Source organism: Octopus sinensis, linkage group LG14 (genome assembly GCF_006345805.1).
Source record: "Octopus sinensis linkage group LG14, ASM634580v1, whole genome shotgun sequence".
Lineage (NCBI taxonomy): Eukaryota > Metazoa > Mollusca > Cephalopoda > Octopoda > Octopodidae > Octopus > Octopus sinensis.
This window is the reverse complement of record NC_043010.1, coordinates 38,545,220-38,559,032: the sequence shown is the minus strand read 5'-3', so window position 1 is coordinate 38,559,032 and position 13,813 is coordinate 38,545,220. Positions and strand designations below refer to the sequence as shown.

General features: G+C 39.7%; 1 protein-coding gene across 2 annotated transcripts in view; it reads right to left on the bottom strand.

Moving 5' to 3' along the window:
* Window positions 1-5,621: 5,621 nt before the first annotated feature.
* LOC115219111 (kinesin-like protein KIF11-B) overlaps window positions 5,622-13,813 on the bottom strand; it is a 49,803-nt gene continuing 41,611 nt past the window's right edge. Inside the window, exons 25-26 of one of the 2 annotated variants that reach the window (XM_029789185.2) lie at window positions 11,095-11,169; window positions 5,622-7,478 (exon numbers count right to left, since the gene is read on the bottom strand). In XM_029789185.2, the coding sequence (XP_029645045.1) occupies window positions 7,347-7,478; window positions 11,095-11,169 (207 nt within the window). In that variant the 3' untranslated portion in view covers window positions 5,622-7,346. The remainder of the gene's footprint in view (window positions 7,479-11,094; window positions 11,170-13,813) is intronic. The other variant, XM_029789186.2, reaches the window with a different exon arrangement.

The window sequence follows — 13,813 nt, the reverse complement described above, 5'->3', positions numbered from 1 at the left end:
GAACTTTTGTTCACGTCTGCCTGGACTACTGTTCCCAGTTATGGTTACCACATAGTGCCAAACTAACAGCGGAGCTTGAATCAGTCCAACGCTACTACACTAAAAAGATTGAAACAGTGCAGTGGATGAGCTACAAGGATAGGTTGAGAAAACTACAACTCTACTCTTTGGAGCAAAGGCGTGAGAGATGTGCAATAATATATATATGGAAAATCCTAGAAGGGCTACTACCTAACTTTGGCATTGAGCGTTATACAAACGCCAGAACTGGCTGCCATTGCATTGTACAAAAGGTACCGTTTACTCCATCTAAATTCAGGACTAGGTATTGCAATAGGCTCACAGCTTTTCAAAGCCCTGCCACAAAAAATTAAGAAATTTGCATAAGGTGGAAGTAGATGTCTTCAAAAAGGAATTAGACATTCTCCTCTCCACAGTACCGGATGAACTAACAGCCCGACATGAGGTACAGATGAGGGTTGCGGAATCAAACTCTCCTTATACATTAAATGTACCAACAGCTAGGAAACAGGCACATACAGGAGTGGTGATGTGAAACACCAAGACTGAGGAAGTCAGAAAGACCATGGTGGTGCTCCAGCATGACCACAGCCGCATGGCTGAAACAGTCATTTGACTGCGGCCATGCTGGAGCACCGCCCTTAGTCGAGCAAATCGACCCCAGGCATTATTCTTTGTAAGCTTAGTACTTATTCTATCGGTCTTTTGCCGAACCCTAATTTACAGGGACGTAAACACACCAGCATCGGTTGTCAAGCGATGTTGGGGGGACAAACACAGACACACAAACGTATACACACACATACATATATATATATATATGTGTATGTATGTATGTATATATACATATATACGACGGACTTCTTTCAGTTTCCATCTACCAAATCCACTCACAAGGCTTTGATCGGCCCGAGGCTATAGTAGAAGACACCCAAGGTGGCACGCAGGGGAATTGAACCCGGAGCCATGTGGTTCGTAAGCAAGCTACTTACCAGACAGCCACTCCTACGCCTATAGTTTAACTCTTGTAGAGTTTCGTCTTTGACCTGACTGTGAAATACAGCAGATAAAAACCCCAGTATCTTATCACCTTTCTGAACCAGTTCAGTAACGATATCAACGTTTCCTGGGAGCTTTGTCGGTATTCATCAATTTTACATCTACCAGTATTTCATCATTGATAGTTGGATTATCAACTTAGAGGATCACAGGTACTTGTGCAAGTCCTTCAAATTACTGCTGGAGTTACTGCGACCTCATAGTTCAAGACATCGCTAAACTGTTACCGCCATCTGACCTTGATTCCGCTTCTTTGATCACAGACTCGTATTGCAGCTCTAAACATTTTAACAGATTTCTATATATTTATCGACTACTTTGTGGTATTATACCTCAGATTAGACTGGTTGTATCGCATTGTGTTGGGCACATATGTCTGCTTTCTGTATTAATTGAAATAGTCAATCAAGTAACTGGTTTGTATGTATACATACAGGAATCGGACAAAATAAAGGGAACACCACTTTTTGTTTGGCTCAGTGAATAGATTTCACTGTAAATGGATATATTTGAGAAGGCTTGGCAAGTATCACCGCTAGTAGGGACTCGCTACCCTGGACTGATGACGTACAAGACCCAGAAACATGCATGTCTTCAGGTTGCTAGTCCTAGCTGGTGGGGGTGCTTGCCTCCCCTTTGCAAATATAAGGACACAGAAAATGTGTCAAAGCCGACAGGGAGCGTCGATGCTTCCTAGGGCTATATAGCTACGTGTCTGTCACGTTATGTTGACTTTATACAACGCTCAAACAGGGAAACTGCAGAATAATGTAAAGCATTGTGTCTAAAAACTATTAAATTATGGTAGCAAAAGTGACATTAAAATTAAACCACTTTGCCAACCCTGTATCAACCAAAACTTTCCGGCAGAAGCTCCATAAAGTTGGATGCCAAGCCTCTCCTGCCCTCCCTCAACATTGATGTCTCCCCCATCAAAAATGATTAATATCTCAGTCCCCATTTCAGGACTAGTTTAAGTGTGGAGGCAACCCAAAGTGACACACAACCATGGCTGGTTGGTCCCTTTTGTGAAGCATGGAGGCAACTCCGAGATGATTCGAGTAGCCATGTTAGGGAATTATCTTGGTCTTTAGTTGTTCTACATGTTAGTGTTAACGCCAAGGGTTATCTGAGTATTCTAGCTAAATTATGTCCATCTTAGAGTACAAACATTGGTCCTTGATGGTAGCGCAATTTTCTCGGATGATAATGCACCGATTCACACAGCTTGTTATTCACAATTGGTACAAGGAGTACAAAAATGAAGTTGACTACTTGGATTGGCCATTACAATAACTGGACATTTATTGTGCATTTTGGAGTAGCAAGTGAGAAGCCATTTCCTCCACCATTGTCTCTGTATAGGCCTATGTACGCATGTGCAATCAGTATCATGTTTTGGTTTACAAATGTAGAACAGATTTTTGGAAGTCGTAGTTGTTGATGAGAAAATACTGAGATATTCTATAAAAGAATGAGACGAGTCTTTTCTGAGATGTAAAAATATGTATTTATCATTGCTTATAAGAATTATCCAGAATCATTACCAACCTAGGTGAGACTTTTTTAAAAAATGGTAAAAGAAATTAAGTTAAAATGTCTTTTTGATACCCGAAAGTCTAGGTAATTATTGGCTTCAAATTTTAGCACAAGGCCAGTAATTTCTGCGAGGGTAGGTAAGTTGATTACATCGACCCCAATTACCATCTGGTCCTTTAAATTTCAAGGCTTTACAGATTTTCATTGTTCCAGATGTTCTGATCATTTGTAATGAATGAATTGAGCTGCATTCTTTCACCATAAACCCAGGTTAAGATGTACTTTGCCCGGGTAGCTGATACATATTCTGTTCCTCCAGTAGGCGGCGAGCTGACAGAAACTTTAACACGCCGGGCTAAATGCTTAGCGGTATTTCGTCTGCCGCTACGTTCTGAGTTCAAATTCCGCCGAGGTCGACTTTGCCTTTCATCCTTTCGGGGTCGTTTAAATAAGTACCAGTTACGCACTGGGTCGATGTAATCTACTTAATCCGTTTGTCTGTCCTTGTTTGTCCCCTCTATGTTTGTGGGCAATAAAGAAATAAGAAACTTTAGCACGCCGGGCTAAATGCTAGGCGGTATTTTGTCTGCCGTTACGTTCTGAGTTCAAATTCCGCCGAGGTCGACTTTGCCTTTCATCCTTTCGGGGTCGATTAAATAAATACCAGTTACGTTTGTCTGTCTTTGTTTGTCCCTCTGTGTTTAGCCCCTTGTGGGTAGTAAAGAAATAGGTATTTCGTCGGTCTTTACGTTCTGTGTTCAAATTCCACCAAGATCGACTTTGCCTTTCATCTTTTTGGGGTCGATAGATTAAGTACCAGTTGCGTGCTGGAGTCGATCTAATCAGCTGCCCCGCCTCCTCTCAAAAAATTTCAGGCCCTGTGCCTAGAGTAGAAAAGAATAATATATGTGAAACTGTATCTTAGACACTTTGCAAAATCAATGGTCCATAGATGTTTTCTTTCTCTTGTATTTTTCTAAGCACAATGGTGTCCTGAGGGCAGCTAAGTTCAATAGAACATGCTTTTTACTTGCGGTCCCATACATCTGGCTGGTTGTGTTTTAACGTGGTGCCTATTTTAATTATTAAGTTCCACCAATATTCTTTAGACCCATCAATCCCATTATAGATCACATATTCTTCTTTCCCCAAATGAAGAGCTCTATACTTCAAAGCATACACAAAGCAATTTAATCTAATATATTACATAGGCATAGGAGTGGCCGTGTGGTAAGTAGCTTGCTTAACAACCACATGATTCTGGATTCAGTCCCACTGTGTGCCACGTTGGGTGTCTTCTGCTATAGCCTCGGGCCGACCAAAGACTTGTGAATGGATTTGGTAGATGGAAACTGAAAGAAGCCCATCGTATATATGTAATATATGTATATATATATATATATATGTTTGTCCCCCACCCCTAACATCACATATCATTGATGCAGTTCGGCAAAAGAGACCGATAGAATAAGTACTAGGCTTACAAAGAATAAGTCCTGGGGTTGATTTACTCGACTAAAGGCGGTGCTCCAGCATGGCCACAGTCAAATGACTGAAAAAGAGTATATATATTCTAAGAATAACTTCAATGATTATATAAACAACCCAATTATTATTAATTCACAGTATTTCTGATGGCAATCAGGAGTATTAAGGGAGTATCTATGTAACTCGGATGGAATAAACACTACATACTTTCGCTCCACGTTATGCACATACATACACTATGGCTTTCTGCATATTTTCCGCCGTCCAAATTGCACTCAAGGCATTGATCAGCTGAAGGTTTTTATCTTTCTTTTGCTTCAGTCATTGGACTGTGGCCACACTGGGGCACCACCTTCAATCGACCATAGAATAAATACCAAACTTTAAGAAAACAAAACAAAAAGAGATACTATCAAACTCTTCTGCTGCTCTGCTATGTTAAGGGGACAGAAACAAACCAAGATCGACTGCAGAACTGGAAAGGAAAATACATTTTCAAAATAGGTTACTTGTCCCTGTACATTTATAGGTATAAGGAACTGAAATTAGGTGCACAAGGGGATGAGCCAATACCATCTACTCCAATAGAAGTTTGGTACTTTGTTTAATCAAGTATGGCACAGGAGTGGCTGCGTCGTAAGTAGCTTGCTTACCAACCACATAGTTATGGGTTCATTCCCACTGCGTGGCACCTTGGGCAAGCGTCTTCCACTATAGCCTCGGGCCGACCGAAGCCATGAGTGGATTTGGTAGACAGAAACTGAAAGAAGCCCATCGTTTGTGTATATATATATATTTATATCATTATCATCGTCTAACGTCCGTTTTCCATGTATGTATATTTGTCACCACCACTACCATCGCTTGACAACCGATACTGGTGTGTTAACGTCCCCGTAACTTAGCGGTTCGACAAAGAGACCGATAGAATAAGTACTAGGCTTCCAGAGAATAAGTCCTGGGGCGATTTGCTCGACTAAATGCGGTGCCCCAGCATAGCCTCAGTTAAATGACTGAAACAAGTAAAAGAGTATATATATATCTACGATTCTCATTCACCTACAGGGGTGATTCATTTGATTTGGTTTTGAGACAGTGTTTTGTTTTTAACATTCCATGTTTTAAAAGGACTCTCCCCAGGACGAAATACGTCAGCCAGCAAAATGTTTGGATGAAACACATACATTAAGTATGTGGTACAATAAGGTTTATTTTATGAAACTTTTAATAAGCAAAGATGAAAGACATTTAGACGATAAAGAAAAATTTTAATTGTTCAGTTCATAATTTAAAAATGCAATAAGTTTACACTTAAATAAGCACCATATCAATTTTGAATTGTTTAAATAACAAGTTCTGTACTTTTCCTCCGCACAGATTGTTTATGATTTTCTAAAAGTGAAAAATTTTATAAATTTTATTAACAGACAAATGACAATGAGATGTAGCAGCAATCATGACTGTCTCTAGAAACAGTAACGGAATTCATGAGGCGAATAATCATAATATTGATTTTTTTCATTTTATTTCATCTTCTCCAACAATTAAATATAATATCTCAGCTTATAGAAAAAATGAATTGTAATGTGGCAATGTTCATTCCTTCTCCAAATGACCTGACAATTTTGGTTAACTAACGAGTAGTTTTCAAATTTTGGCACAAGGCCAGTAATTTCAAGGGAAGGATAAGTCAATTACATCGACCACCAGTGTTCAACTGGTACTTACTTTATCAACCTTGAAAGGACAAAAGGCAAAGTCGACCTCAGCAGAATTTGAACTCAGAATATAAAGACAGATGTGATGTTGCTAAAGCATTCTACCTGGCTTGCTAACAAATCTGCCGGCTCAGTGCTTTAGTTGTTAAATTCATATTGATAGTGACCTAGAGAGGTCAGAACAATTAATGGAGATTTTGAAGTGTATTATTACAATAAATGGGAAGAAAACAATTGCTAACAAAGAAAATATCGCTTGTGATTTATTAAGATAAGTCAGAGGAGATGAGAAATAATGTGTGTAGATGAGTATATATAACAGTATGTGCATAATATATATACATGTACATGTGTGTGTGTGTGTAGATATAAAATACAATATGTTGAAGTGGAGATTTATTGAATGAATGGAATGGAAAAAAGGGATAGAAAAACAGAATTTAAAGAAAGTAGTAGTAGTAGTAGTAACAGTAAATGAAGAGAAGGGAGAAGTAGAAATATATGGAAAATGTGTTTGCAATGTATGTGGAAAGAAGTTTTTAAGAAGCTGAGAGCAAGAGAAAGCATGAGAGAGAGAGAGAGAGAGAGAGCATGTGGGAGAAAGAAAGTGTATGTGAGAGAGGTTAATGTAGAAAAGTGAATGCAAGAAGGACAAAAAGAAGGTGAGAGCAAAAAAGACAGACAAACAGAACGACAGAGAGAGAGAGAGAGAGAGAGAAATAGACATCAAATGGTAATGATTTATACAGCAAAATATGAAATGTAAAATTGAAAATGTACATATACAATGTAATTAAACATTTTTTAAAATAAAAACAGCAGAGTATTTTCTGCCCAAGTTAAAATCAGCTCATGCAGTTCTTGTTTGTAAATAACTCTGGTTCCTGTTCATTTATTATTTTTAATTCCCCGTTTCATTTTAAAATTAGAACTGGCAGTGTGTGTATTCTTTCCTTACCCTCACTAATAACAAAAAAAAAAAAAAAAAAAAAAAAGCACTGATTCAGAAATAAATGCAAAGAGCAAATCCAAGTTGTGCCATGAGGGATAAGCAAAGCAGAAACAAAACAATTCAAAACACAAAAAAAAAAAAAAAAAATTTTGTAACAACAGTCAATAAAGAAATAGACCAACACTGGTTTGTTTCTTTCTACTATTTGTATCTCCCCCTTATTCTACATTTATTGAGCCAGTGTGTTTGGAAAGTAAACAGAACCGTCCTTTACAGCAGATGACAATATTATGGTGAGATGCAGCTGGGAGAAAAAAAAAAAAGATTTAATTAAATCTGACAACACTGTAGACTTATCAAGAACTTTTCCTTGCTTTTTCCTTTTTTTTTCACCCACCTCCCACCATCTCCATTTTACAGTGAGAAAGATCCTTTGCAAAAAAATAAATAAATTTTTAATAAAGATTAAAAATTCATCTCTAGATTTTCCTTAACTACGTTTTTATCCACTGCCTGCTCCTAACGATTAAAAAAACCTAATTCCCACAAAATCCTAATTCCACATCGAATCACTGGTTATTCATTCGAAGAGGCACCCGACTGCGGGAACCACTTGAGTCGGTTCTTTTCACTGAACGCTTCCCTTTCTTCGCTGAAAGTGGAGGTGGCATCTGGGGCCGGTTCTCTTTAGATTCCAAAATCTGAAATTAGTAAAATAAGCAATATATAAAACAAGAGAAATGAGAAAGGAGTTTGGTAAAAATCTGGGTTTTTGTTGGGTTTTTTTTTGTCATTTTTGAATATTTATAATCTTTTTCTTTTTACAGGGCTTTGCAATGAGAGTGTGAATCTGAGAGGGGAATATGTTAAATTTAAATCATAATTTACTGATAGTAGTTGAAAAATATCATTATAGGTATAAATATACCATGAACAATTATAGAAAAATGGAGGAGAAAAAGATGTTCAATCAAAATTACATTTAAATCCTATTTTGTATTAAATCTAATTTTGATTGAACATCTTTTTCTCCTCCGTTTTTCTATAATAGTTTATGGTATATTTATACCTATAATGATATTTTTCAACACACACACACATATATATATATATATATATATATATGACACAAACACACACACACACACAAAGAGGTTACCATCAATTGTGTTTTACAACCCAATACCACCAACACCACCACCAGCAATGCTCAAATGGAAATAGAGAAAAATGGAAAAATAAAAAAGAGAAAGACTTGGGGTATATAAATTGGTGAACTGTTTGATTTGATGAAAGCAGGTGTTGGAAAGAAAAAGTTAAGAGTAAAAAAACCAAAAAAACTAAACAAACATATAACTGAACAACAAAAACAAAATTACATGAAACCTGAAACAAATGAATGTGCAAAAAGCAAATGAAATAGAAAAGAAAAAAGGATTCCGGGATATTCCATTGAAATTTAACCCTTTTGTTACCATATTTATTTTGAGAAGCTCTGTTTTTCTCTCAGTTATTTTAAATATGACTAAGAATTTAGTAAAATAATTTAGTTATCATTAAGCTAGTGTTAGGAACATAAATTGTGACTAAGGTTTGATGGAAGATTTTAATTCCAAACTTATGGAAACGACATTTGTACTACAGAGCCAGAGGCAGTTTCAGCCAGGTTGGTATCAAAAGGGTTAAGAATTGTTTCTCTGTTTTATATTTTAACTGGTTTGTTACCATTTTTCTGCTGAGATGCTCTATGTTTCCTTCAATTATTTACGATATAATAAAGAATTTAGTAAAATAACTTAGTTATCATTAAGCTAGTGTTAGGAACATAAATTGTGACGAAGGTTTGGTGGTAGATTTTAATTCAAAACTTATGAAAATATGACATTTGTACTACAGAGCCAGAGCTGGTTTCAGCTGGGTTGGTAACAAAAGGGTTAATGTCCGTCTTCATAACTGATGTAGGTTGGATGGTTTGACAGGATCCAATGAGCCAGAAGAGTGTTGACATCTAATGACTGCATTGGTAGGCTTCCTACAACTGAAAGCCCTTTACAGAGTATACTGGGTGCTTTTTTTGCATGACACCAACACTAGTGAGGTCACCAATTCATCTGCAAGACAAGACCCATAACTGATTGAGGGTGCAGTACTGCATGAGGGTTGCAACTCCACTAGTTGCTGAGAAGTCTAATAATATTACAGAGCTGGTACAGTATCAATGTATAATTACAAATTTCAAAATGGTGATTTCCTGATGTAGTCATTGAAACTGTTACTGATCTCACTCACCTTAATCCAATTAAAGGTCTGATACTGCCCATTAAGAAGCTGCACTACCCTAGTAGGTATCAACCAACAAGGATTACTTTTTACTAGTTTAACCCTTTAGCATTCAGATTTCCCTGTCAAATGCTTATTTATTCACACTGCTTTGAGTTAATTATGCATCATCTTGCAGCTTCAAGATTTTGATGATGCAACTTAATTTTTAGAATGATATTGTAAAGTTGGTGTGAAAGGCCAGACATGGCCAATTTAATATTTTGGCCAAATATGGCCAGTTTAAATACAAAAAACTTATGGTCTCGGCTTTACATATTTTTTTCAAGAGCAAGTAGAGAGGTGGGTACATATTTGAGCATTTGCATACTCGGTTGAGTTTTTTTTTCTTTTAACAGTCTGTGCACGGTCAGTAATTCAGCACCTTAACCAATGCGACCGTTTGTGTACTCCACTAATGCCCTTCATAATCAATACAAGAAGTTCAAATTATGTTTTACTGCAATGCTGAACTGCTGGACTGTCAAGTAAGGAATATCAGCTCATGATGTGATCCTGTTCACCAATACTGAACACTATTGCCAAGGTCAGGAATTTGGACACATCCAGCTCATTTAGCTTCATGTGAGTCCTTCACTGAGCTAGCTTTGTTAAAACTAGCTCAATGAAGCACTCCATTTTAAGCAGAGGCAATCATTGAATTGACACAAGTGTTTTATACTAGCTTATTGCAGAACCAAGTTCAATTCATACGACAGGAAAATCAACCTGCAATCGACCTATGCCCTATCCAGGAGAGATATTCACCTCCTCTCCAGGGAGTACCAAATCAATTTGGCAACAATTTAATTACATTTATGCAATGCACATAGGGTATCTTGACCCACCACCATTTCCAGTGCTATGAGCCTCTCCGTAGTTGCCAGACTAGAAATGCCACATGAGTTGCCATCAAAGAATATCATCATCATCATCATCATCATTTAACGTCCGCTTTCCATGCTAGCATGGGTTGGACGGTTCAACTGGGGTCTGGGGAGCCCGAAAGCTGCACCAGTCCAGTCAGATCTGGCAGTGTTTCTACAGCTGGATGCCCTTCCTAACGCCAACCACTCCGAGAGTGTAGTGGGTGATTTTATGTGCCATCGACACAGGTGCCAGACGAGGCTGGCAAACGGCCACGCTCGGATGGTGTTTTTTATGTGCCACCGACACAGGTGCCAGACGAGGCTGGCAGACGGCCACGCTCGGATGGTGTTTTTATGTGCCACCGACACAGGTGCCAGATGAGGCTGGCAAACAGCCACGATCGGATGGTGTTTGTTACGTGCCCACAGCACGGAGGCCAGTCGATGCGGTACTGGCTACAGCCACGTTCGGATGGTTTTCTTGTGTGCCACGTGCCACAAAGATACAAATTCCATTGATGTTCATCTATTTTGATTTGTTTTGATTTGATTTTCACTTGCCTCAACAGATCTTCACAAGTGTCACAAGAAGGAAGGTATGCACAGGTGGACTGACTACGTCCCAGGTAGGGGCCACAGGTTATGGCCTGACTAGTCTTGCCGGGTCTTCGGATGGTGTTTTTATGTGCCACCGACACAGGTGCCAGATGAGGCTGGCGAACGGCCACGATCGGATGGTGTTTGTTACGCGCCCACAGCACGGAGGCCAGTCGGCCTGTCATAAAATATACTGTCATAAAAAAAACGTGAAGATACACAGGATAATGTAGTCCTAAATACACTGTTTGAAATAAGAGACAGCATTAGTAGTCACAGGTAGGTGACCTTTAGCTCAGGTGAGTCTTCATCGAACAGACCGTAGGTTAAATGACAAGAGAAACAATTAAAGTCTAATGAGAGGAAGAGTTAAGGGAGGCAAGTGGAACGTAATAGAAAGCAAGATGTGGTGTGAATCAATCTGTAAGTGTATGAATATGATGAAACAGAAGCAGTAAAAAGCAGAATGGAAAATAATAATAATAATAATAATAATAATAATAATAATAATAAACAGCAATGTCTCACATACTTTGCTGATATCGGAATTGGTCGAGCTGAAGCTAGCTTCACTAGCATTGTCAGAATTCTCCGCATCAATATTGACCTGGTGGAAAGCCGTAAAACAGAAATATGACAAAAGGTTCATTGACACCTCTTGCACAGACTACTATTTAATCTACGCATTCAGGTGCTCTCATACACACTGCACTACACAGCACAAGTAAGCAAGCAGTATAAACTCACTTTAACAAAGCTATAATTTGGCAAATGCTTTTTCGTACAAACTGCCAGACACCAAAATACACATTCGGCTATCACACAACAATGTATTGCTATACTACATAATACCATCAACTAAGGCAACCATACTTAGCTTGTCACCTCTGCCTTAGCGAAGGCAGAGGTATTGTTTTCAGTCGTGTTTGTTTGTTTGTCCGTGGACAAGATATCTCAAGAACCTCTGGATGGATTCAGATGAAGCTTTCAGGAATGTTTGGCCTCGTAACTGGCACAAACTGATTAGATTTTGGAATCGATCCGGTACCAGACAAGGATTACTTTTTGAGAGCAGCCGGGTTCATTTTTAGCATTCTCGTTTTTGAGAGCAGTCAAATTTATTTAAGATATTCTCATCTTAAAAATCATCTCTGACTAATCGCTGAGGGGACGTTGGTGTTGCCTTGGTGGAGGCCTGTGCTCTCTTGAGTGCTCGTTATTATTATTATTAAGGATCTCTAGAGATAATCTTCAAAATATCACTCTCCTGCACACACACCCCAACGTGGCCTCCAGGCAAAAACATTCTGACCAGTGTGTTTCATGAGACCAATCATTACCATCACCTTTTAATGCCCATGTTCCATGTCCAGGTTGCACAGTTTGACAGGATCCAGTACATACAAGGACTGCATTGAGTTCCAATTTTTGCTTAGACTTGATTTGACTTGACAGCATTCACCCGGGGTGGGTTGAGCCGGCTTCATTCATCCTCAGTGCTGCATCTCTCACAAACGCCGACCAGGCCTGGCAATTTGAGGCTAACGACCGCGTGATCTCCAACCACTCCTTATTCCAGCGGCAAACGCCATAGATGTGGGGGCTTAGGTTGGGTTCCAGATCAGCCTTGACTGTCATCCAGCCAGGTTTTTCGTTATCCAACACATCGCTTTCGCTTGAAGAGGTCCTCGCTGTTATCAGAAAGCTCAAAAATAACAAAGCTGCCGGCAGAGATAACATTCCTGCCGAGATCCTCAAGCATAGTGCAAATATACTGGGACCCATGATTCACCAAGTTATCACCCGGGTTTGGGATACGGAAACCCTCCCCCAAGACTGGAGCGACGCAATACTGGTACCTTTCTCTAAGAAAGGTGATAAACGCTGCTGCAGCAACTATCGTGGCTTCAGTCTGATTGACGTTTCTGCCAAAATATTTGCATCTATTCTTCTGAGACGATTCCAATCAGAACGTGACTCTAGAACAAGACCAAACTAATGTGGTTTCCGTCCAAATCGAGGCTGCACCGATCAAATCTTCACCCTAAGACGAATCCTCGAACACCGTTGGTGCTTTCAGCCAAAAACAGTCATCTGCTTTGTTGATTTTGCTGCTGCATTCGACTCCGTCGATCGTGACACCCTCTGGAAGGTCATGCAGGCAGATGGTATCCCACCTAAACTTCGCAATCTTATCAAAGCTTATTACAGCTCAACAAGATCCCGCGTACGCGTGTATGGTGAATTATCGGAACCCTTCAAAATACGGTCTGGCGTTCAGCAAGGATGTGTTCTTTCGCCAACTCTTTTCAATTACGCCATCGACTGGATCACCACAAATGCATTAAGGGAGTTACCCGGTATCACAGTTGGTCACAACTTTTCCGTCAAGGATCTAGACTACGCAGATGATATTGCGCTACTTGGCGAAACATTTGCTGATGTCCAGTTTGCTATCAATGAGCTCCAGCGTGTTGCATCGCAGATTGGTATGACAGTCAATGCCTCGACGACCAAAATCCTCACAGCCGGTTTTGCCTCACCAGACAAAACACCCATTATCTTCAATGGTGATATTCTTGAAGAGGTTGAGAGTTTCAAATACCTTGGCGCCATCATTACAGCTACAGGTCAAGGTGAGGCTGACATTAAAACACAAATCGACCTCACTCGCCAATTTTTGCTTAGGCAAGGTTTTTACAGCTGGATCCCTTCCTAATACCAACTGCTTTTACAGTATGAACCGGGGGCTCTCTTTTTGAACAATCTGCATTATTGATGTTACCCTGCAGCTCACAAGAGCCCTGGAAGAGTTGGAGGAGGTGGGGTTCATGTTAGAGGACAAGGGTATTATGAGGGAGGGGAGGCTGAGCAGTTTCTTGCAGAAGGGTCTGTGCAGTTACATCTAACAGGGAGGAAATAGGGTGGGGAGAGAAAATGATCAGTAAAAACTGCAAGACATAGACAATGGTAATAAGGTGCACAGGTGGCAGCACAAGGCACAAACTGAGTGGAAGTGTGTAGATGGGTGGGTAGTTTGCAAGATGGTATGGGAAGGTGAATGAGGGGTGGGGAGACAAAGTGCCAGAGTTGGGTAGGGCTGAAGAGTGGATGAAACAAGAACCAGGAGCCGGGCAAGATAGAGGGATGCAGTGAGCAGCAGGAATAGTAAAGAGGATAGTCATGAGGGATGGGGGTGGGGAAGCAAAATATCGTCTGGTTGGGTAATCTGTGGAGCTTGGAGGAGAGGG